The 26,496-nt window shown below is 32.8% G+C and overlaps 1 protein-coding gene and 1 long non-coding RNA gene across 4 annotated transcripts; one reads left to right on the top strand and one right to left on the bottom strand.

Annotated features, from left to right (window-relative positions):
- Nucleotides 1-518: 518 nt before the first annotated feature.
- Nucleotides 519-15,094, bottom strand: unc-119 (unc-119 lipid binding chaperone). Its single transcript, XM_088237176.1, has 3 exons — nt 14,472-15,094; nt 10,250-10,422; nt 519-7,737 (listed from the first exon to the last, which is right to left on the bottom strand). The coding sequence occupies exons 1-3, from the start codon at nt 14,834-14,836 to the stop codon at nt 7,619-7,621; spliced, it is 657 nt and encodes a 218-aa protein (XP_088093302.1). The 5' UTR covers nt 14,837-15,094; the 3' UTR covers nt 519-7,618.
- A 1,142-nt stretch (nt 15,095-16,236) lies between these two features.
- Nucleotides 16,237-20,169, top strand: LOC148274381 (uncharacterized). Of its 3 annotated transcripts, XR_015824308.1 has the most exons (4): nt 16,237-16,546; nt 17,174-17,379; nt 18,618-18,770; nt 19,952-20,169. It is a non-coding gene; the product is annotated as an uncharacterized LOC148274381 (long non-coding RNA). The 3 variants fall into 3 exon arrangements; XR_015824309.1 differs by lacking the exon at nt 18,618-18,770 and having other exon boundaries at nt 16,269-16,546; XR_015824307.1 differs by lacking the exon at nt 17,174-17,379 and having other exon boundaries at nt 16,340-16,546.
- Nucleotides 20,170-26,496: the final 6,327 nt, after the last annotated feature.

Raw genomic sequence — 26,496 nt, 5'->3', positions numbered from 1 at the left:
TTTTACTGACACGGTATATAAAATATAGATTGAAATTGTGTATATACATCTTAATATGATCTATGAGAGAAAATAATCTTGCCATAATAAAATATGAGATTGACAAATAAAGTACAAATTTTAATGAATAACATAATAATGTTATTCAGCTTAGGTCCAATTGCTCCTAAATTGGATAAATAGTCTAAATAAAAGGCAGATATTCATTCAGGGCACCTAGCTGGCTTTTTCCTTATAACATTTTGAAAACAGCAGTACCTACTAAAATAGAATATTACGACCTTGTCATAACCAATCGCATTACAAGCCATTTATTTTGTGTTGCCAACATTAAAAAATTTGCTTCTAATTTTGACTGTTTTTATTATCTTTTTTTTTGACGAGTAAATCAGCGCACTTTTCTTATTTTATTATTTTTGCGGGTAAGTAACAATGTTTACGGAATGTAAAATATGGAAAAACATTGTTTTTCATAGAGTATTATCACTTTTCAGCATATAAAAAAAGAAATAAAAAGGTTTTCTGAACTTTATTTTTTTATTCGTAAATACACAAATGTGATATAACAGTTTTGATTCTCAGCTAAAACATTAATTTTCCGAAAGGATCTCGCTTATGTTGATTGAGCCTTACTTTTTCATGAATAGATAATTAAATATGTTTTATGTTCATGACAATATTATTTGCTGTAGGCTACATTAAAAATAAAAGGGGCTAAGATCACCGACATATAATAAATAGACACGTTACTCCTATACTAGTTACATCTAAAATATAGTGAACAATGCGTTGCCCTCAATGTTTTTTTTTTAAACACACGTAATCACTCATGTAATATAGAGATATACATATTTATTTCTTCAGTAAGTTTATATTATTTTAGAGTAACTCTTTGACATAAAAAAGACACTAATTGGAAACTGTCAAAATTTTGAAAAATGTACTTAAACATATTTCTAATTATCGACTTATTCCATAAATTGAGTTGTATTTACGAATAAAATTATATCTGTTTTATTTTTTACAGGTGTAGTCATCGACCTATTAATACAAATAAACGCGCCCTATAGAGTATAATATTTTTTAAAGTAGTGATTTGAAAGCGTACCCATAGTTACTGAGTTTGCTTCTTTATACCAGAAACTCAATCACAAATGACTATCAACATGCTAATAAGCGACTTATTAACAATTTCGCACAGTGGATGTTTATCGTATTCGCGATCACAATGAAACATCCGTGAATACCTAATATTAAATGTCAAAATATTTACATTTCGCGACGTATAATCCTGCTGCGCAATCACATATTTGAATTTCACCGGTGTGAATATAATTTTTTTTAAATTCCAAAACTGCTATTTTTATTTATTTATTTATTATTTACCATGCTATTCATAGCATTTAGCCGGCTGTTGGCAAGTCAAATGTCAAGAAAAGCAGTCGCCATAATAATTAAAATTTAATTTTAACTTTTTTGTATTAGATACTCCCTACTATTTTGCAAATGCAATATATTCTATTATTTTTGATTGTTCGCGAATGAACTGTATTGATTTACGAGGAAAACAAAAAACAAACCGACACTAGCGTTGACTTGGAGATTGCACACGCGATGACTTGTGACTGCGATAACTTAAGCATGTTCATTATTGTTCATTGTGATCACTCAAATGCTTAGCATCTTTTTAAGTACGTCGATACTTATTTGTGATTGAGCTTATACCTCTACGCAAACAGCGCACTAAATTCAGTGAACGCGCATTTGCGGTTGCAGGCCCTATGGCATGGAATGCTCTTCCAGCAGAGGTGCGAGGCTATGAGAGTGAAGTGATGTTTCGGAAAAGTTTAAAACCCACTTGTTCTGTAATCATTTGAATAAATCCAAAATAAGAAAATTAATTGTTTTAATTAAATTACAAATTTAAAAGCTTCAGTTAAATTTATTAATCAATAGAATCACTATGTAAAGCGCCCTTAAGGTATAATATTACAAAAATGGCGCTATATCGGTTATTCATAATATTGATAATTCCCAATAAAAAGTTTCACTATTATTTTTGTGTTTTATCAGAATGATTTTTACAGGTTATGATTCTAAATGTCAAGCTCACGTCACACCCGGCTGGAGGCCAAAGAGCAACGAAATACGCATTGGGCATCAGTTAAGTGACATCATTTTTGAAAACTCAGGGCGCGCTTATGTGCATTTGATGGTCGTAGTACAATTAGAGCATTTTTGCGTCACACACAAGGGCATATTTCTGCGTAGCATCACAATGCGTAGATCACAATGAAAGTATGGTAGAGAATGAAGGCACGGCAGGCAATTACTTACGAATTGAAATGTCATCTCCTTCATGCTAGTAAGGCGTCTATTTAATTATATGTCATTAGGTTCAAATTCTGGAATTTTAAATGTCAAAATATTGTCTTTTGTTTTGTTTTCTTTTTTGAATTTCAAACAAACTTTTTCACAGATAAAAAGAATAGACAACTACTAACAACATTTCAATGTAAAATTGAATTTTGTAAACGCAATATATTTTTTATTGTTTTGTAGTCTAAAATCTTGAATTGAAATACTTTTAAAAGAAAAACTGACATTTCTCTCGAGTGATAATACCCCATTCAAATAAAAATGACAAGCTTTATTTTAAGTTTTATAATATTATGTATCTTTTCTTACAATCAAACGTCTTATTTCATTAAGCTCATAATTAACTATATTCGTAGATCAATTTCATTTTATACCTTTAAGGATGAATTTTCAATCCATCACAAATATGAAAATAATATAAATTTGAACATCAATTAACACATATACAGGACAATAAAATCATACATGTTAATTTAAATAATTTTATGGTACTTTTAAAAATTATGCACAGCCATTTTATGTCAATTATCAAATAAAATTAATGCAAAATAATCTTAAATAGAGAACCAAGTTAGTGCTTCAAATAAATCATCACTTTTAATTTAGTAATTACATTTATTTTTAATTCGCCATTTTGAGTAACAGCAGCCGGCCATTTTGATTCTTATAGCATAGCTTAAAATGTAACCATTCAAAAGACTTTTTCCACTTTCTTCGGTTGTGGAAATGCTCAGAGTAAAAATGCGTAACCTATAGAGAAGCCCTATCACTATGTTTCATAGAACGCAAGCGATGTTTGTTAGCAACAAATTGGTGGCCATTTTGTTTTGTTTGACAACAAACACATTAACGGTTTAGTCGTATGCTTTGTTTGTAATTAATTTGGATATTTACGTAAATATGATCCTACGAACTGTAGCTAACTTAATACCCAATAGTCATATAACGGTTTTTCTACGTTTGGGCTCCTCTATAGCTTGGCGCATTATTACTCTGAGTGGAAATGCTTTTATTAAAATTGATTCAACCACTGAAATCAACAGATGGAAGGAATGAAGAAATATGGATGTTCAAACATAGGCAAAATGGTGAATGTTACACAGTACATAAAGTGGCCACTAAACCAGCCAATGGCAGGTCATAAGCCCTGTAAATGCCTGGACTTCCATATTCCCTTCCCCAAAATGTACTCCATCCCTGTTGTAATTTGTCAATTCAATTTGGAGTCGGCCATTACTGATTTCAGTTACCTTCGGACAGGTTTAAAAAACATGCTTTTTTAAAAAGGGTCAATTTTATAATAAATATTTTATAATGACATGCCACTAAAGAATTTGTTTAGTATACAGATTATTACATTGTACTAATAATAGTATTTAATTAAATACACATAAATTGTTTGAACACCAATATTATTATCACATTATTGACTCGATAATATTTTTTTAATGATTTATAAATTCGAAATGTGACTTGTGCCGTTTTTAAAATTAACAATACATCATGTTTTTATTATTTAATATTACAACCAATTTTTGTTAAAATACAACTTTCACTATTGTTGGAATTAGGGGAAATAATGATTGTTTTTTAAAATTTCTAATATTGTCATTAACAAATAAAAGTAACTTAACTTTTGGCAATTCAAAAAATTTGCCTAAAATTAGGACGCTTAATAAATGGAAAAAAAAGGAAATTCGTCCTCAATTATCGCATTATTTGTTCTGTATTAATTACAATACTTTAATTTTGACAATGTATACTATATTACATTTCAAAATTCAATGAAAATACACAATAACCTCTTTTTACATGGTTTCCAAATAACACAGCACAAAAATTTAAAAAAATTAAAAAATATTCATAATGCGTAACGGTAATATAATTCTGTGCCTTGAAGGGAAAACCACGGGTCACATTGAACAAAATGTTCAAGAAACAGAATTTTGTGGAAAATGGATTGTGCAATTTCCAAAATATCATAACTTTGGAACCAAATGAATATCAATCTATAAAGAAATTTCAAATTAAAATAATTATAATTAAGGAAACCTATCCTTTTTTTAGTATACAGGTAAATGTCTTTTTGCGCCGGTGCCGGCGTGGGATTCCCCGGTTTGGCCGACACCAGACGACAGTAGGCGCCGCGATTCTAATAGCAGATGCACTTTTACACGTTGTTTTATTCTATTACCGTGCACGCGAGCAGCCTATTGTGTGTGTGAAATTGTTTCCGAGTTAGTTTTCGTTTTGTTTTTAAGAAAAATAAAAATGTTTGATTAAATTTTTTACTTTATTATTATTAAAATTAATAACATTAAAATATTTGTAGTTTAAGCTAGGATTCTGCAAGAAAGGAAGCAAATGAAATTGGGTGCTTTTTTAAAAAAAGTGTGAGAATTTAATTTAGCGCCCACGATCTAATGAGTTAGTATTTTTGATTAAAAAAATTCATTATTTATATATCAAGAGATTATTATTTATTTTGTAAACAAATTTAAACTGTAATTATCAAATACATTTATAATTTATTTTTGATATATATATAGGATATGTATTAAATAAACATGATAGATTGATCTTAGATTTTGACACGGAACCTAACCTTACATCTTCCATCATATTGGTGTTCATTTTGAACCCTGGCGTAAAACAACATTTACCTGTACTATTTTTCTACAGTAAAGTGTGGAACATATCCACCATGTAAAAAAAAATCCTGGTGTATATTTGCAGTCTTCCAATGTTAATGACAATGTTATCAAGCATGCAGAAATAAACACTTATTTATCTATTGATTTCCTTTTAAATAACGGAATGTTTCAAAACCACAAATAAATCAGGAATGTGATATAATCGTGTATGGTAAAAGGCCTCATAATAAATAAGGAAAAAAAATGCACTTCTTTAATGTCACTTTGTCTATGCAAGATATTAACCCTTTCTCACCACCCACATGTCATCTTTGAAAGGTCGCAAACGATTTTTTTCGTTCTAAACAAGTACCCTCCCAAATCAACTATCTTTATTGTTTATAGTAAATTGATCTCTTAGGAAATCGAATATCGTATGTTTAATGTACATAAAAATGTGAACCGATCAACAAATAGGCATGAAGAGTTAACCAAAAGCCAGAAGTAAAGAAAAAAGCTGCGTGATAATAAAACTGACTACACCATAAGTAATCTACTAACTTTTTTCAGCCTTCTCGAGCTCTTCAAGTTCTGTTCAAACAACATTTTATCAATTTTCAATTTGTAAATGTGATTGTGCAAATAAATAAAGTAACAATTGTACGACCAGATAGTGGAAAGAAGAGCCTTTTATAAGATAAACAAGGTAACGTGAGACGAGGACGACCAAGGAAGACGTGGCATGATCAGATAAACCAAAATCTTAAGTCTGGTCGTGTCAAAAGCAGACAGAACCGAAGGGCATGTACGACAAGATGTATAAATGTGGAAGAAACTAGGAATGTATGCCAGGATAGACGTGTGTGGCGGTATATTCTCTCTGTCTACCCTTACGGAGAAATGGCGTGATGGTAGTAGTAGTAGTAGACGACATAGGGACTATAAACGATGTCTGTGAAATGATGTCTGAGAAAAGAAGCCAGAAATGCACGGAATGATCCATGAAAAGTCAGATCCTAGGTGCAGGTCTAAGAGACAGGATAAGAAATTAATAAATTGGGTGCCAAATCGGAGTCGTAGGTGTCACGAATCGTAAAGCAAAATTAAAACGGCAGCGAGCAGGACCATCGGCGAACACAGGTGATAACAGGTGGACACCCAGAATAATTAAGTGGAGACCACGGCCAAGCAACAGATGTTGGAAGGCCACGAAAAAGATGGGCTCGATACCCGGTAGATAGATGAAAAAAGCGGGGGACAGAAAGGAGTGGAAACGTTTGGAAGGGGCCTATATCCAACAGTGGAGAGAACAAGGCTGAAGAAGAAGAAAATGCAAATTGAAGACCTTGTTTTATTTATCTTTTTCATTTATGCAATTTATCTATGATAACTCTTCTCTTTTACTATCCATAAACTACCTAATTAGAATTATAGAATGCACTGGAATGGTAATAAATTATATTTACCTTCAGATTAGAATTTGTCACCGAATTATCCGAAAATAACAAATTTATCATTAATTCAGGTGAGAAAGGGCTAATATTACACAATTATATCTAACTTAAATTTATTATACTATAACCGGTGACTTAAACTGTAGAACATCACACCAAAACGTGAATTTGTTCAAACAATGTTGCCAAATTGTTAGACATATTAATTTATACAGTAGAAAGAATGAAAACATGCAACAGATTTTTTTTCAATACTGATTTCTCCATTTTCTTTACTCATTTAAAAATTGACTACGATTTATGAATTTAGAAAATTTTTGACTTTGTCAGCATGTTATTTTCATATATTTGTACAGACAATGGTGAAGGTGTATAGTGGAATATGCATGTTAGTGTCCTGATGGAACCGTAGACATAAAGTCAGTAAGCGGCGTTTCAAGGTTAGACTGTGAAACTTCAGAAAAACATTCTTCACGGTAAACTTTAAAAAGATTCTAAAAATCATTGGAATTTGAAAATAGAGTCAATCTTTAATCGCCCGTCTGACGGCTCAAAATATTATACTCGCTGAGATCTATCATACGGTATTTAAGATTATTATTTATAAGGCTTCCTAGCCAATTGGCAACTTGGTATACCTAACTATAGAAAAGTTCGGATATAAATTTCATAAAACATTTTAAAGGCGATCATTTCAGTTTGAGCTTTTTTGAGATGCATTGTTTTGCCATCAGACGGGCGTACTGTCTCCATTTTTGACCGACGAAACTTCGTTTTCTTCGTTTGTTGCTTCGTTGGTCAAAACTGCATTTAATCTCAATCTTAAAAAAAAAAAAAAAATTCAAAAAATTTACTAGAATACTTTTAAAGGTACATCATAAAAAATGTTCCTCTAAAGTTTCGCGGTGTGGCCCTGAAAACCCGTGTATACAATTATTTATTTATATTTAATAAAATGTTAGACAAAAAAGAAAATGATTTAAATACTAATAAATAATAAAAATTGTTGCTCATGAATGTTTTCATATTTTTCTACCGTCGTATGAATGATTGTGAAGTAAGCGTGTCCATCGGCTAGGTGTACGTACGAGGGAGGGATGACGAGGTGTGGAGATCATTACGGGTAGGTGGTAGAGAGGAGAGGGGAGGCGTTCAGTTGTTGAGTCCCCCATTGTAAGCATAATCAGCCTTGTTGTGCATCACCAGTCGGTTCTCCACGAAGTAGAAGCTATCGGAACACGTCTCGAAGGGAGCCGCGATCATCTCGTCCACTGGAAATAAAAATCATTTGTAAATCAGTGAAAGTATTAAGTCTATAACTTAAAAACCGGATTTTTTTAAGGAAATTTAAGCCATAGAATTAAGAATAGTCCAGAAACTGCATACGCACATCAAACAGAAGGCGACTTAACTACTCATAAATTAGTAGGTTTACGTTTTGACCCATTAGTTTCTTTGTAGACGTCGCTCAGTACGCAACTCCTGATTTGAATTCAACTATGACGTGTTGTGTCCTTTTAAAGAGTAGAAATACTGCTAGGATCTTAAAGAAACAGGATGGAATCACATTTCATGCGTAATTAGCAAATTAATGCGTAATATTAAAAGTTTGGTAGCCATTTTCAACGAGTTGTAAATAACTCATTATTAGAAAATGGAAATCAAGTTGGGGTAGAGTGGGGTTTGAACTTCGGACCTCGTAACACTAGCCACAGGACCACAACCCTATTTAATGTACATCTTTGTATATAATATAAGATTTTGTTTACGTCTCAATGGAAATAATAATTCTTAAAAAAGCATTTTTATCTTTCACATTTTATAATGTATTAGTGTCTAAGTGCTATTCCCTCACACAAATATTAAATAACACGTCATAAAACCGCCGAGCCGACATAGACACAACGCGCGATAAGAGATTTATGAAAATAAAGGAGCCGGCGTTGGCATGTAGGTACCTACTGCAGATACAGAGTGTAAAATATTTATTTATTCATATAAAGCCACATATTACAAACAAATAACAACGTATCCCTGAGGCCATAGCCATATACGTAGGTACCCAATTTACCACGGAGATAAGGACGCAATCATAGCCATGCAATCATGAAATAAATGAACTAGAGATACAAATGCCACGAAGATACGAAAGATGTATTTAGTTCGGTCCTCTTCTCGTTTGCGAATGAGATGTGAGAAATGTATCTCAAGTTCAATGCTTCCAACCTAGTCAGAATGACCGGGTCATTCGCGAACTACACAACTCTACTATTTTCTGTCCCTAGTAAAAATGCTTCCCAGACACACAAATTCCTCTACCTGTTTCAGATAACTTCCATCCACGGTGATCTCACGTTTAGTCATACATGTCTTTCAAAATCCATCACATTGGATTTATCAACATTGGTAAATCGCTTCCCTTGGATACATCGCATAATAATACTTCCTTTGTTCATTGGGAGTACAAATTTCTCTAATTACCCAGCCGACGATCTTTTGACAATTCCAAATATTGATATGTCTTCTAGCTGGTCCCACAAATGGAACACCTCCAAATACTCAAAAGGAAAACATTACGCTCACATTCAATCTAATATCCCATCACGTCTTTGGTTTCATATAATTTTGCTGAACACAAAAGATACATCCACCATTTGTTGAATGAGGATAGGGCACTGCTGTACGAGGACTCGCCTTGCAAGAATTGGTATCTTTTTTTTTTTAATATGTGAGTTGCATTATTCTTTTACCTTGCTTGAAATGTACAAGGTTTATATTTACTTCAAAGCGATGGTTATTTATTTGTTTACTTCAAAAAAAATAAAATTATTCTATTAAATTTACTTCAATGAAAAACTTTGCTTAGTTATTTAGTTATTTTATGTAAGGATCGGGGGATGTTTCGGCTGTGACCTGTTTGAGGAGCTTCTCCGCATTTGCTCTAGTGACGAGGAAACCACAGAAAACTCGTCAAGAGAAGGCGGACCGTTGTAATTCGTCAACAGATCTTCCGATCCACTTGAAGAGTGTTCGGCATTTGGTGTCCTGCTATAATTGATACCTTTTATTGCCTTTACTATATCTGTCATGTATAATGTTACCTCTCTTGATAAGTCCTTATGACTAATTACCACATGAACATCGTGTAAATCCTCATTTAGACTTCTGCATCGCGCCTCCAGTTGCATTCTCTGCAGACTAAAAAAGGGGCAATGCATCAATAGACGGGAGACACCTTGGAGAGTAACATCATCGCATGGGCAAGTGTTGATCTGGTGTCTTTGACTCCCCCATTTGTGATTGTCGTTTTGAAGAAGAAGATCTCAGCTACTTATTCTTTGTTTGCCCAATAAATGACCAAAGGGTAACCTTTTTCGAGGCTTTGGCCCCACTAATTTCTCTTCCAACAAATATCCAACTCATCTGAGAGAGCAGGAATCCGTCCATATACAACCTTATGCTCGACTGGGGCCTGTTGTTGGATCCGTGACACGGTGACGGTAGCATGAGCACGGGTGGAGGATTGATTGTTTGGTGGAGGGATTCTCCTTTTTAGTTTTGAAACGAGAAAGGAGAGAACTTTCTCGGAACTGTTAGACTTACCTATGTTTATGTCGCTTGCAGACCCGACGGTTGGGCCTGGTTGCTGGTTGCGTACTGCGAACCAGTTTGTTTATAAAATAATTCAACATGACATTGTCAAAAGCATCAAATTTAATATGCAACGCATTTTAATAATTTTTTTAAAATAAAAAAATAAGTAAAACATAGGGATGCACTCACCTAAGTCTGGTGGCAGGGTGGGAAATTCGTAAATGTGTTCGCACGTGTTTCGTGAGTAGGGAATGCAGAAACCGAATTCAAAGTCGAATGTCTTCAGGAGGGTGTCTCTGAAGAAATGGCGCTCTATCATGCGAAAGTGATTTACAGGACGACTGCCGACCGTGAACTCCACACTGAAATAGAACCAAGATAAAATAAATAAAACAGAAATTATTTACAAAAGAAATATTGAGATATCGACATTGAGGTATGTATGGTACTTTTAAGTGTGTTGTCTGGATGTTTATTGAAATTTATGCTTATTTTATTTTCTTTTATTTAGGAAACATACAGTACAGTTACATAGTTTTATATTTTACGCAGTTAGACTTAACTCTAATGGACCAGAGAAGTTTCCATATTATAAAGTAATTATATGTAAGGTTATTAATGAAAGTACAAAAAAGAGAAGGAAAATAAACATTAATAGAAGTTGTTTAAAAATTAAAATTAAAGTGAAAAAATGAAGAAAATTTGTAAAATTAATTAAAAGTTAAGAATTAAAATACAAAATGAAAAACATGATTAGATGTAAAAATAAAATAAAATAATTAAAAAACATATTACAACAGAGATGAAGAACATTTAAGAAAAGGTAATATAGAAGTCTAGGCATCTACAGGGCTTATGACCTGTCAATGGCTGGTTTAAGTGGCCACTTTACACACTGTGTAACATTCACCATTATGCCTATATTTGAACATCTATATTCCTTCAATTCTTTCATCTGTTGATGTTTGTGAAGTTAAAGAGCTGAAACCTTTATTTATGCAGGTGAGATTCATCTAATTGAATTATTTCACCTAAATACTAGGAGATTGGATATTTACTCAGTAAAAACCAAATGCCGCCTATATATCGCCTGCATAACACCTTACTCCTCTACGGATGCGAATCGTGGCACCTCACTAGAGCCCAAAGCAGCAAAATTCTGAGTTTTGAGAATAGGTGTCTCAGAAGAATCTCGGGTGTGCGGTGGTTTGAATTTGTGAGGAGTGAAGTAATAAGAGAACGAACGCAGCAAACTTCGGTGACAACTGTCATCAAGCAGAGGCGGTACGGTTGGCTTGGCCATGTGCTGCGGATGCCTCCTGACAGCCTTAACCGCGCTTGCCTACTTTACAAGGCATCAGGTTCTCGACGTCCGACGTTCGTGTCAGAACTACAGGATGCGAACCTGACTTGAGATGCTTGGAGGATCTTTGTGGACACCATATGCTTCAACTAGGGAGCGGACATAGAATGAGGATGATGATATTTTACTATATTTTCTTTGGAATATCACCTCAGTGAGCAGTACAATAATTTAATACAATAAATTAAATAAAAAATTAATAATATAACGTGCAAATTCATTCATTCGGTCCCATCTTCCTCGTAATAGATCAATCAATCATCATCAATCTACAGACCGCTCATGATAACCCAAAAAAACATACTAAAAATAATATTTTAATATCCTCCTACCTTTTCATCGGATTTATTGTTTAAAGAGGCCAAAGTCCTTTCAATTAGACAAATCTATTATAAGTCATGTCTGATCAACTTTGTACCACAAGTAGTAAACAAAGAACACAACAGGAAATAATAACAAGATATTCCTCAAAAGTAAATTACTGCGTACCAAAAAGTGAAACAACTTTGGCTAAGAGACATTTCTCTGTGGTAGGTCCAAGAATTTTTAATTTACTAGATTAGGTAACAAAGGAATCAGAGTCATTTTCGAAATTCAAATCTGGTTTGAGTAACTGGTTTGCTCGAATGGGGATGGATTTCTGAGATCAAATGTGCACTAACTGGTAAATGATTAATATGTATTTATAAATGTAAAATGTAATAATGTATAAAGTATCAATGATGTGTATAAACTTAATATATATGTATAAAATATAATATAAATATGTATGTGCGAATATATATGTATATATGTGTGTGAATGTATGGTTATGAATGCATTACAAGTGCCCCGACTCAACACGGATTGTCTAGCGAGTCGGAGCAAGTTCACAGACATGGGTTGTTCCTGATTGTGTCGCTATAAACTGTGTCTCTGTCCTTAACAAATGTATGCATAATGTAATTAATAAACAAAAATAAATAAAATAATCAAGTTAGACTGTATTTTGTAAAATTACGCAAATAAATCAAAGACAAGTAGAAAATTGTGAACCCTTGAGACGATTTTGCACAAACACAGAGCTACACAAATTACATCATTATTAGCCTTTCCCTTACTGTTCTAAAAACACCCTTGCGTTACGGTGCTGTGTAGTCACTAAACATTAAAAAAATAAGAGATTTTAAAAGGGAAAAATGGAATATTTACAGGGAATGGCTTTAATTAACCATAATTTAATTTAAAGTTGATAATATTTCAAATCCAACTGCTGAAAACATGAAAAAACCATTGGGTATCGCTTACGACTCGGGCGAAACGTGCACCCGCGCTAACTTCCCCGACTGGACTACGTGACTAACTGCGACAGGCGTAAATTCTTTACTCTTTTCTTCATATGCAACAATGCGAAACATTGGTATACTGCGAGTATAATTTATCCCTGATTTCTGAAAAATTATTTTTGTGCCTAATAAGTACTAATCATTTAATAACAAATTATTTCAGTCGATCAGTAAATGTGTAATGGAGGAATACTGAAAATCTTAACCCAATATTTATTATATTTATAAAGATATTATCTCAGAGTAATAATGCGTAACCTAGAGAGAAGCCCTATCACTATGTTTCATAGAACGCAAGCGATGTTGGTTTGTTGGCTAGCAACCAATTGGTGGCCATTTTGTTTTATTTGACAACATAAACATAACGGTTCGATCGGATGCTTTTGTAGCTGTGCTTGGTTTGTAAATAACTTGGATATTTACGTTATAATAAATAAAAATCGACTGTGGTGAATTGCAGTATGTTTGGTTGCAGCAGTAGGAGCGTCAAAGGTGTTAAAGGAGTCATTTTTTACAGGTAATTGATTCCGAATATTTTCCCATGATTTACATTGATTTTTGGGATTTATTGTCCCGACACATGTATTATGTTGCTTAAAAACTTTCCTTATATCAACATATTTACTTCAGATACTATTTTTTCTCAATTTAGGGGATAAATTTGTGAATTAAAGTATGTTTACTGTTGATAATGACAGTTGATTATGGGCAATATGTCCGGGCCGCACTAGTCATCTATACAAAGTTTTAGTTTTTATCGAGTAGAGGTCGATTCAAATTTTACTCGAAAATAGCAATGTTAACCTTGAAATCGCATCTAAAATAACGCGTTCAAATTTCAGGCCGCTACGACTCGCCGTTTCGGAGATGTGACGGACAAACAAACAAACTCAACACAGGACTTTGGTTCAATGGAGTTGGGATTTATGTCTCAATAAATATATTGTGAATAAAATGAATAAATAAATAAAAAAATAAACACAATCATGTGTTTTCAGTTTTATGAAATAAATATTGGCGAATTATAGAAAAATAGATTGGAATAACCCTGCAGTTATAAATACACAGGTACATATTTAAAAGTAATTGCAATGCAAATTAATATCCATTTGGCAATGAGGAACTTCAGCCCTACAGGAAATTGGATACAAAAAATGTTTTCTTGCGCGCAATAAAAATTAGAGCATTAAAATCATGGCAAAGTTTCTTGAAAATGTACGAAAAAAATAATGAAAAATATTTTAATAAAAACACACTACTTTGATTGACGTCACTGGTTCATATAAACCAACCAATGATGCTAGAGTTTGGAAGGATATCAGGTTGGTTTTTCGTAAACAAACCAATGGGAAGAATGAACAGGGAACAACCTCGGATGTCTCACGCGGAGTTGTTTTAGAATACAAAACTTTAAAAAAATCACAGCGCTGATAATACGATAAATAAAAAAAATATTTTTTTTTGGCTTAGTTTAATAGTCTTAAAGACACTGAACTTCCTCATTCTCGACCTGAGTACGTCCCATTGTTTTGATGCGAACTGTAGCTAACTTAATACCCAATAGTCATAGAATGGTTTTCCTACGTTTGGGCTCCTCTCTAGGTTACGCATTATTACTCTGAGGATATTATAGTTACTAGACGCAATGTGAAATAGCTACACATCACCGGGGAGGGAGGGTTAAAACTTTGTTATAATCATCATTAAAAAATTTATAGCTTACGTTGCTCCGACAGTCTTCAGCTTCAAGAATTGCGGAGTGAACTGATATCGAACGAATCTCCCGGCATTCGGATCGAGCGGCTCATCCTGAGTCTCAGTTTCTCCCCCATCGCCAGTCTCATTGTTAGGTTCGCAGGGAGGTTTCGCAATTTCAAACAGCACGGTCCCGGTCTCCAAATCCCGAATTTTAAACCGAGTGAAATCTATATCGTATACGTTCGCTTCGGGGCTACAGAGATAATTATCCGATATATTTGTAAGCCGTAAAACGTCTTCGGGGGTAATCGGAGAAGGCGTGATTCCTTCTTTCGATTCTAGCGAGTGGTTTGAGGTCAGTGGCCCGCATTTCTTACTGAGTACACTCATCTTGGAAATAGTATTATTTTAATTATTGTACGGCCCCTTACGAAGTTATCGACGCCTACTACAGTCGTTGTCAAACTAATTTTACTAATTGATCGCCAATTATCGAACAGAAATGACAGTTTTACTACCTGACAACCACGAATGACAACAATCGGCAATCGGTAGGTAGCACTTTTTCTAATGGAATTTTGGACACCATAAAAGTATTTAAAAATGTAATAAAAAGTGGGGCATTTTCAAACGTTTTTTTTATTTTTAATAAGAACGATTATTGTGTTTTCAAATGAAGCGAGATAAAGTTTTATACGTTGTTATGATTTTTACTATGAGTTTAATCTATCTTTTTCCTCCCAGTCATTAAAGGACACATTTTTTTTACATGTCCTTTAATGACTGGGAGGAAAAAATTATTTAATATTTTACTTATGTTTTTTATAACCTTTCCAATTCATTTATCTCAAATTTTTTCTTGTACAAATTGTTTATTGATCAATTCTGTTTATATTTTTTTAAGTTCAAACTGTTTCCTATTATGATTTGTAATAATTGTGTCATTGAAATAATTATGTTTAAATTAATTCTTTATTTTTTTACAATAAATTTATCTTAAATTTTTAGGTTTATGTAAAATATTTTGTCATTATTACTTCCGACGTTTAATTTTTAATTTTAATTTTAATAGTTATAATTATTTATCATTCATATAAGATTAAGTGTGTTAATATTTTGATTATTTTGTTGTAATTTCTCTAGTTATTAAATTCTATCTTCCCTCTAATTTTACTGTACGTTTCTATTTTCTGTTAAATAGGCACTTTCAGGTTTTGGTGGGTTTTTCTGTTAGTGCCCATTTCAATTTATGTTGAAATTTTTATTAGTTTGGATATGTGTTTATTATTACAATTGTTATTTTGATGTTATTCTTGTACTTATATTTTTCTTGTCTTTTGTTTGTATCTATATTGTTATTCCTGTCTGTTTATGTTTTTCTTATGTTTATAAATGTAACTTGTTTTTGGCCGATGTTATCAAGTTTTGGTAGTAGGCCCTAATAAAGAAAAAAAAATCTATCTATACTTTATGACGTAACCTTTCTGTTAAATAAGCACCATCAGATTTTGAAAGTTATTATTTCAATTTATATTAAAATTTTATTTACATATTTCTTATTACAAATGCTTTTTTTTGTTTTTCTTTTATATTTTGGTTGGCTGTTGTATATGTTCATATTGTTATTCATATAATTGATGAACAATATATATTTATTGTTTGTGAACCATAATAAATAAAATAAAATTTATGAATAAAATCGGGTTATGGCACAACCCCCTCTACAAATGCCATGGTACTCGCATAGAAAAATCCAATATGGCGATGAATCTTAGGCGATGCATGATGGTCCATCTATGTAAATCTATGGTGTATACGCAGTACATTTTGTATTGGTTTTCGTGTGGTTTTTATCGTGCGTCACGAGACGCTCGCATACAATTATCATTTTTTATAGTATTTCTAGTAGTGAAAACTCCAGAAAAACCTTTTAAAACGTAAGATACAATAGTGTTTAAATGTTATGTGCCTAAATGCAGAGGAAATTACGACAATTTGTCGAAAATAAGTGATTTTTCTTTTCCGAAAGATGAAACACTTCTACCAAAGTGGCTTCGGCCGATTCGTCGTCATAACTTTGTTCCTACGAGCTCGTCAAAGGTATGTTGATTGATATTTCTTACTAATAATCATAAATCAAAGTAATTACTTAAGCTTGGCGGTGTTTTAAATATCATCGTGTGTTTAAAAACATATTTTAAACTGGTTCCAATTTTAACTGCCATCTTTTAAACTTCAAACTTCCAAAATATCAATTATTATAATAAAATTGATTTCATATTTCAATAAGGTATAGAATGATGAATTGTGTATATGATTTTGAATAGAATCCCTATAATAATTATTTTATTCGTACACAAAAATGAGGTTAAACATTTGACATTTTGATAAATATTTTTTTGAAGGCTGCGTTGTATTATTTAAGTAGTTCCTTTAATAGTTATTTTATTTCATGTCACAAATGTTTTAAAAACATAAGACATTTGAATACTGCTTGTTTAAGTAGTTTCTCTATTTTTTTAAATATTTTTGGTCACAAATGTGCTACTGTAAAACATTGGAACTTTTAAGATAGTCATCTCTTTGAGACTGAGAGCAAGCATTATTATAGTGTTGCTAATAAAGTATTTGAAAATTTTTTTTTTACTAAAAATTTGATTGAATTAATAATTAAAATTTGATTTACTTTGTTGTTTAAGAAAAACCTAAAATATTTTTACGTTACAGGTATGTAAATTGCATTTCAAGGATGCATTTTTTTAAACTGCAGCCTACCACACAGATGAATGCACTGGTCAAAATATAAGCCTCTCCCTGAAAATACCTCATTTACAACCTGGAGCTGTTCCTTGTATTCTACCAAATTGCCCCAAATACCTGTTTACGATGTCGGAGCGAGCATTTCCAACGTCAAAGGAATCTGTCCAGGAAAGGTATAAAAGGAAAAAGTTGAATAATATTAAAACTGCTATTGTAGAAAGTTTACACTCATAGAAAGATTATGAATCTCGGATACAGTTTTCAAAACTTAATGAATTTTTAACTTGCCTTCAAATGAATAGTTCAATCTCCAAAGAATGGCTAAAACACAAACGTGACAACTCTGTTACGTTTGTCATTCTTTTAAATGATCCAGATCCAACCATTTTAGCTAGTGCCTATTTAGATAGTAAATTATTGTTAACAATATATGGCATGGGAAATTAATATCAAATTAAATTTATTGAAAGATCATCAATATCCCAGAAAAATAAATGATATTAACGAATTTGAAATTGTATTACAGCAATAATTGTTATTATCAGATTCTAATACTGTTTCTGAGCAATATGACTGTGAATGTGTGCTTTATTTGCTTCTAAATTTAAAACAAAAATACTAAATAAATTTCTGAGCATTTACGGGGCTTATGACCTGTCATTGTCTGGTTTAAGTGGCTACTTTACACACTGTGTAACATTCACCTTTATTCCCATGTTTAAACATCCACATTTCCTCAACTCTTCCATCTGTTGACTTTAGTGAAGTAAAGGAGCTGAAACCTTTATTTCAAAAAAAAATTCCCTCTCTGTTGCAACAAATTTACATCAGAATAACTCCCTAGGGAGGGCCTAACCTGGTGCATAGATATATTCACCCAACTTTTTTGTAGCATTTTATTGTCAGTATCGTCATCAGTATCGCAAGTTTTTTAGAAACACAGATCATGTTATATTTCCACATAATCGAACACTACTAAGTCTTGGCTCAAAAGTTTTTGGGTTACATAAATAATAAATTAAAATTGTTAACTAACAAAGACCACATTGTAACTTTGAAGATCAATGAAATTCCCTTATAGCCATATTTTGACTATAGGGGGGATAATATTTTAAAAGCTGCTTACAATAATGATAATGCTCATGTTTTTATGATTCAAATTTTGCTTTCTTCATTTTTAAGACGTTGTGCACATTCTCCTTGTAAAAACTATAAATGCCATATAATTGCACAGCATTATTAAAATCATTATTTGCCTTCAAGAAATAGGATTTAGTGTTTTGTTTGTGGTTACTGATAATAATTGTATAAATAGAAAGGCTATGATGCATTTTAGTTCCCCACTCGAATTAAAAACCACTTTTTTACATCCATGTAATATGTTGCTTATTATTGTTGTTTAATGTTTTAGATTCAGCCCATATATTTACAAATGCATCAGGAATAATTGGTTAAATCAGAAAGATCCAGAAGAAATATTCATTTTTCCATACTTTGGCTATTCTGATGGAACTCTGACATCTAAGGCTTGTTTTTCCAATATTAAGACACTTCATCAAATAGAGTAAATATATATAAAATTTTCTTGTGTTCTCAATCTTAAATCTGTTTTTCCTGCTTGTTTTGAAAGACAAAATGTAAAATTAGTCCACAGTGTTTTTAACGAATTTGTCCTGAATGCATTAATGACATTGGGTGAGAAGCATAATTTAATTATAAAGTGGTGGAAAGTTGTCAATGAGAAAACTCCGCTTAAAGGCATTAGATTCAATGATGCTTTATAAAAGCCGCTTACTTCATCACCAGAAAGTGAACATTTTGTTTTTCTTTAGAAATTTGTAACATGGTTGGATAAATGGCAAGCTTTAAATTTGAGAAATAATGTCTTTACTAAAGAAACACATTTGGCTTTATCTCACACAAGTACAACTTTGCTACAAATGACAATATATTATATTCAAAATTTTAATTTTAATTATTTCAAACAGCAATAATTTATTATTATTTTCATATATGGGCACAAATATAACAGGCAAAGATTTCATAATTGTAGAAACTAGTCTTCCAGTACTAACGTACTTAGCTGGTTATTGTGCACGGGTAGCACTTAAAAAAATATGTGTGAGCATTGTTACTTTGTGATAAAGATCCGGGGTGGTATCCTGACCACTCTCGTGGCACGAGAGAGCAGTTTTTCTATAAAACTTTCTCTCGTGCCACGAGAGTGTCTTTCATACAAAACACACGAGAAAATCTGTTTTCTTGTGCCACGAGAGTGGTTTAGGATACCACCCCTAGACAGAGATTGTACCTAAACTCTTATTAAAAGTATGGATCATAGTGGTTTATTGTGCCCTCATGCAGATGTTCTTAATACTATGCTTTTTAACTATATAATTTTTGAACCAAAAACTTTTGAATCCTCAATTTGAAAAACTTTTTCTAGATTGCAATAACCAAAGAGATTTAGTAATTCAAAGAACTATTGAAACGATTTCAAACCAGCATTTTTTTTAATGACAAAGCTTGCACATCTGGACATTAAAATTATGTTATAGACCAGCTACAAATGCATTATTAAATAACTATGTTAAAAAAAAGGAATTATACTGGTGTAAGAGTAACAAAAAAATGGAAAATTGCTACAGTTTCCAATAGCATATTAACGTGTTTGTTAAATTATACAAAATCTTTTGAACTTTAATCATGAACAAATATTTTTTGTATTATTTTCTATTTTTCCAGATGCATTGCTTCCACTTTCCATGCTCCTTGATCGGAAGAAACTTGATACTGAATTGACTCAAGACAATAATATGAAAAGTGCTACATCTTAAGTGCATTATGAATGTTAATGTTATTTTTAATTTATAAGTATTTTCGAATGGAATATTTCATATACAGAACGATATTAATATAAGGTGCTTATATTTCACTATGAAAAGTATATGTAGTGGAACCTTTATCTATCCTTTTGTATTTCTTACCTTCACTGTTTATTTTTTGGAAGAATCCTTTTAAAATAATCTTTAACCCTACAAGACAAAAATACTTGTGTATATATTATCCTCTTTGCCTTATTTTGTAGTTTTAATATTTTCAATTTCCCCTTCATTACAAAAATAATAGAAGAACAGTAATTTATATGTGGGCATATTATTGTTTTATGTATAAGAACACTATTTATATCAATCACATTTCTCAATCTTCCCATGTATTTTTTTTATATATTGAGAATGTGTTTTAAAATTGAGTTTTTTTTTATCTACGTACACTCCTCGATACTTAATTTTATCCACAGAATTTTTGGCTTCATTATCAATATTAATACTGTATCCTTGCGGTATATTTTTATCTCCCAATATAAATATTGGTTTTTTGTTTTTCTTTTATTTCATTTTTATTTATTCACTTAGAATCATTTTCAAATATTTTCTAAATCATAATTAACCATATTTAATACTTTATCACAATTATCTTCTGATATGTAAATAAGTGCATCATCTGCAAATATGTATTTTGATTTTACAACATTTTAGAGATTTACCGATGTAATTTATATGTGTGATAAACAATATAGGACTGAGGCCACCTACGCACACACTTTAGAGGAATATTGTATGTAGGTCCATATCTGTGATTGTGTTTTTTTCTTGAATGAATTTTAATTTTTCTTTTGTTAATTAATTTCTTAATTCTGATTGGCATGTTTCAAAATAATATATAATGTTTCCTTCGGCTCGGGACACCCCTGTGGGGGTGAAAATTATCTTTAAAGTAAAAAATAAATATAAAATAATAAATAAATAAGCTAAGTGTAGTTTCTATTTTCAAAATAATAAATACTAACTGTTAATTATTGTTGATTTAGTCTTATACCCGTATGCAGAGACAAACCTTAAGGTGAGGAAAGTACATTCTATTGTCTTCACCTTCGGGTTATTCTCTGCATTTGAAATTAGAATGTACTTCCCTCACCTTAAGTTTTGTCTCTGCATACGGGTATTAGAGTATATTTAGTAGACATATCTTATTTAAAATTGAAATTTTAAGTACTATGTTTTTTTAATTTTCTATGTTGAACATTATAAATACATATTTTAAACATTTTTTTGTTTTTTATTCTCCCTAAATTGGTATTAATGTTATGTTTCATATTATTATTTATTAATGTCAATGGCAGTGAATGCCTTTTAAATAATAATGATTTTAATAAAATTATCAAGAAAATTCTTTAGTTAAGTTTTACTTAGTTTAATTTGACCAACGAGCGCTTTCCCCTGAGCAGGCTTAGTATAAAAGTTGAAAATCTTGTAAACAATTTACCAGTCCCGAAGATTCCTGTTTAGGTGAAAGCGCTCATTGATCAAATGAAACAAAATAGAACTTAACCTAGATATCTACAAAAACATTAAATTTTAAAATAATACATTTCAAAAAAAGAAAATATATACAAGGGCAACTGTATAAAAGAAATAGATTTTATGAGTATTGAAGCAAAAATGGAAAATTTTGAAGCAAGCTGTACGCTGATGATGCAATCCTTTTAACAAGCAGAAAGGAGTGTTTGCAAGAAATAGTCTCTAGAATGTATGATGTATGCATGGAATGTAAAATGTTTCCTTCGGTCCGGGACGGTTAATAATTAATAAATAAGCTAAGTATAGTTTCTATTTTCAAAATAATGAATACTTACGGTTAATTATTGTTGATTTAGTAGACATATCTAATTTGAAATGGCATATATGATATTTCAGTATTCATGGAGTGCGAATTAGTGACAAATGGAAGGATATAAAAAATTATAGTATTTGAAAGGGGTAGTAAGGTATACATACCGAGTGCATAATAAATGTGAACGACATTACTTTTGAGCATATAGAAGAATTTTTTGTATCTAGGAAGCATGTATTCAAGAGATGGAAGAGTAGAAAAAGATGTTAAACGCAGAATGAATACGGGAAACAATGTAAATGGCAAACTTAGCATAGTAACTTTATTATTTTTATTTTGAAAGGATTAACCCGCTACCAAAGTCTCTATTTTAGAGATTTGACAGCAGATAGGAAAGAGAAGATGTGGAAGGAAGTTATACAGAGAGTAATACATCACAGCACCCAAGCTAATTGAGAAAAATCTTTGTTGGATTTTTTCTTGCAATTGGTGGGAATTGAACCTGCGATGTCAGTTTCACAGTTGGCTGTCTAACCAACTGCGCTACAGCACGTACAAATAAAAATATATTAATCTAAGCTTGACTGGCAGTGCATAACTATGTTTTAGTTCCGACAATTATATATAGAGGTGAATTATGAAACTGACAGAGGAAGGAATTCAATGTATGAAAGCCAAGTAAATGCGGTCAAAATACGATATCTAGCTTAGGCGAATGCATGGAAAATCAATTATGAATAAATCCAGCCTTGCGATACGGCGAATAGTAAAACGGATATGAAAATATTTTTCAAGAATGAAGGGTAGAAAAAGACGACCAAGAATGTTATGCAGTACATAAAGTGGCCACTTGAACCAGCCGATGACAGATCGTAAGCCCTGTTAATGTCTGGAATTTCGTAGATCTTCTCTTAAATGATTTCCATTTATATTGTAATATGTTAATTACAATAGAATTCCACCAAGAACTGACAATATTGCAAATCATAACCTATTTCAGTACGGAGCATCAATTTCACAAATTATGCTTATCAATTTGACATTTTTGACAGTTGTTTATTGCACATTTTAAAATCAAGATGGCGGCGAAGATTGGTCTTTTGCCGCCATCTTGATTTTAGTACCCGGGCCTTTGTAGAGGTGGTTTTGGTTATGGTCCCGTGGCAGTATTGTGGACTGGCGGATCAAAAGTCCGAGGTTCAAGTTCCCCTCAACCACAACTTAGTTTCCATTTTTCGATTTATTATTAGTAATTTACGACTTTTATGAAATGATCTGAAAATTTAAATATTTCTCTTTTCGTTTAGTAAAAATAAAAATATTTTTTATAGTATTATTGATTAAATATGAAATATGAACAAATCTTGTTTCCCAATTATTCAATCTACGCTAATCTCTTTATAGTAGGTATGCACATAAAATTATTTATTATCAGTGTCAAGGACGGTTAATCCATTTTCTAATTAAATATTATATGGATAATTTATTTAGTAGTACAAAAATTTTACGAATAAGGCAGTTTACATTTACAAGAGTTTAAATTAGTATAAAGTTATTCCTTCGGTCTCCCTGAGACGGACAGAGCTTGCCGGGGTGTTGCTGCGTTTCTATCGCCAAGAATGATAGAGGGCATGAATGAATATGAATTTGTAAGTGAGAGACTCATGTTTGTCAGATTTAAGGTCGGACTGACAAGATTGCTTGTTATCATAGGATACGCTCCTGTCAACTCCGACTGTGAATCTGAGAAGGACGAGTTTTGGACGAGTCTAATGAATGTGATGAATGGGAAAAAAGATAGCGAAAGGATAGTTTTGGCTGGAGATCTTAATGGTTGGGTGGGAACAAGGAGAGATGGGCTGGAGTCAGCTCTAGGTATGTTTGGGGATGCAAGAGTGAATGACAATGGGAAAAGACTGCTAGAGGTATGCCTGGAATGGAACCTTTTTGTATCAAATACATTTTTCGAACATAAAGGAATCCACCAATACACATGGGAGAGAGGAAATGAAAGGTCGATTATCGATTATGTCATCATTGACTCTAGATTGAAGCCTGTAACTGTCGACACACGTGTGTACAGAGGGGCCGAGATGGAATCAGACCATTTTTTAGTGGTCTCAAGGGTGATTCTGTTTAAGGGATGGCGGTCCCAAACAAACAAAGTTCAGGCTCCTTCTAGAGTCAAAGTTGAAAAACTGCAAAATGCTGACATAAAAGATAATTTTGAAAGATCTGTGAGTCACAGACTGAACGAAAAAGATGTAGAATGTATGGGTATAAACGATATGTGGGAGTGTTTGAAAATAAGTATGTGCGAGGCGGCGAAAGAAGTGTGCGGTGTGACAACGCTAGGGAGAAAGAAAGGTGATGCGTGGTGGGACGACGAAGTCAAAAAACTCGTTAAAGAAAAGAAGGATGCGTGGATAAATTTGCTTGCTGTAAAAAAGAATACAATTGAATATGAATCGGCTAAACGCGTGTATGGTGAAAGTAAGAAAAAGGTTAAGCAGGGTGTATGTGAACGGAAGAAAAAATTGAAGGATGAAGAAGGAATGAAAATGACACACAATTTCCATGAAAACATTAAAGTTTTCTGGAAAGCTGTGAAAAACTCCAGGAGTAGCAGTGAAAGCGGAGGCATGACAGTTGTTAAAGATAAGGATGGAAAAATGGTGACTAGTGAGAGTGGAATAAAAGAGAGATGGAAGGAATACTTTGAGGAAGTTTATGAATCGCACACTGGTAACTCGGGCGGTGCCGATGTATCGACATTATCCGAGGTGTGTCTGAACGCAAATGATGAGGTAAGTCAGATTAGTATGAAAGAAATTATCAGCGTTGTCAAATGTATGCGGAATGGTAAAGCGCAAGGGTATGACTGTATTGCAGCAGAGTTTATTAAGTCGGGTGGCAAATTAATTCTCACATGGCTACATAAACTTTTTAACTTGTGTCTCAAGGAGGAAAGGACTCCACCTGATTGGAGGAGGGCAGTTGTTATGCCGTTATACAAGGGAAAGGGTTCTAAGGTGGAGTGTGGGAATTACAGAGCTATCAGTCTTCTGAGCGCTGTCGGCAAAATGTATGGAAGAATACTGATAGAAAGAGTAAGAAACGTGACCAAGGAGAAAGTATGGGATGTACAGAGTGGATTTATGAATGGTAGAGGATGTATGGATCAAATATTCGCATTACGCAATATGACAGAAAAGTTTTTGGCGAAAAACCAGAAGCTTTTTTGCGCTTTTGTTGATTTGCAAAAAGCATTTGATCGAGTTGATAGGAAAAAATTATGGATGGTTCTATCGGAGTATGGAGTGAGTGACAACCTTGTCCGCGCTATTGCTTCCTTGTACAAAGATAGTGTAGCGTGTGTAAGGGTAAATGGGTCATTAACTTCCTGGTTTGACATCCCTAAAGGAGTCAAACAGGGATGTGTTATGTCACCGTGGTTATTCAACATATACATGGATAAATGTATGAGAGAATTGAAAAGTATGGATGTGGGAGCGAAAATGAGTAATCTTACTGTCAGTTGCCTTCTGTACGCCGATGACGCAGTCCTCCTAGCTGACAGCGAAGAGGAACTGCAATCCTTGGTTACAAAGGTTTACGAAGTGTGCAAGGAGAGTGATTTGCTAATGAATGTGCAAAAGTCGAACGTCATGGTCTTTGAAAGAAATGTAACTATGACTGAATGTAAGATTGTAGTAAATGGAGATAGTTTGAAACAGGTCGAAGAATTTGTATATCTGGGTAGTATGTTTACTAGAGATGGAAATATGGACAAGGATATTGAAAGGAGGGTTAGTGCCGGTAACAGAGTTAATGGTGCCTTAAAGTCTGTCGTAGCAAATAAGTGTCTATCGCAAGAGGCTAAATTAGCAGTTCATAATGGAGTTCTGGTACCAACCCTAATGTATGGAAGCGAAGCATGGAGTTGGAAAAAAAGGGACGAAAGTAGACTGAATGCTGTTGAAATGCGATCCCTCAGGCGAATGTGCGGAAAAACAATGTATGATAGGTGCCCTAATGTCGAAATTAGAGCAGAATGCAAGGCTGAGTTAAGCATTATCGACAAAATTAAGAAAGGTCTTTTGCGATGGTTCGGTCATGTGGAGCGAATGAATGATGAAAGAACGGCTAAAAAGATTTATGATGCGAATGTGTCTGGTTGTAGAAGTCGAGGAAGGCCGAGAAAGACATGGCATGATCAAGTACAACAAATTCTTGAAAGTGGTCATGTGAAAAGTCGGAATAATCGACGTGCGTGCATGAGAAGATGTATGAATGTGAAGGAAGCAAAGGAAGTGTGCCAGGACAGAGTGGTGTGGCGTTCTATCCTCTCTGCCTACCCCTCTGGGGAAATGGCGTGATGGTTAGTTAGTTAGTTAGTAGTTAAAGTTATTTAATTGAAGCTCTTTCATCAAATTGAAAGTATTGGTTGAATAAAAATGGAAGATAAAGTGAAATATAAATTATGAAGGTTTTAACGGAAATTTATTAATTACCATATTTACATTTAACTTAAAACTGCTATAATGCTAAAAAAAATGAATATGAAATTGTTTGTTAAATAAAACTGTCTAATTATGACCCAACACAGAGCGTTG

Source organism: Micrasema longulum, unplaced genomic scaffold (assembly GCF_059751315.1).
Source record: "Micrasema longulum isolate JH-2025_06_02 unplaced genomic scaffold, ASM5975131v1 h1tg001665l, whole genome shotgun sequence".
In the NCBI taxonomy this organism is placed as follows: Eukaryota; Metazoa; Arthropoda; class Insecta; order Trichoptera; family Brachycentridae; genus Micrasema; species Micrasema longulum.
This window is presented reverse-complemented; position numbering and strand designations above follow the sequence as displayed.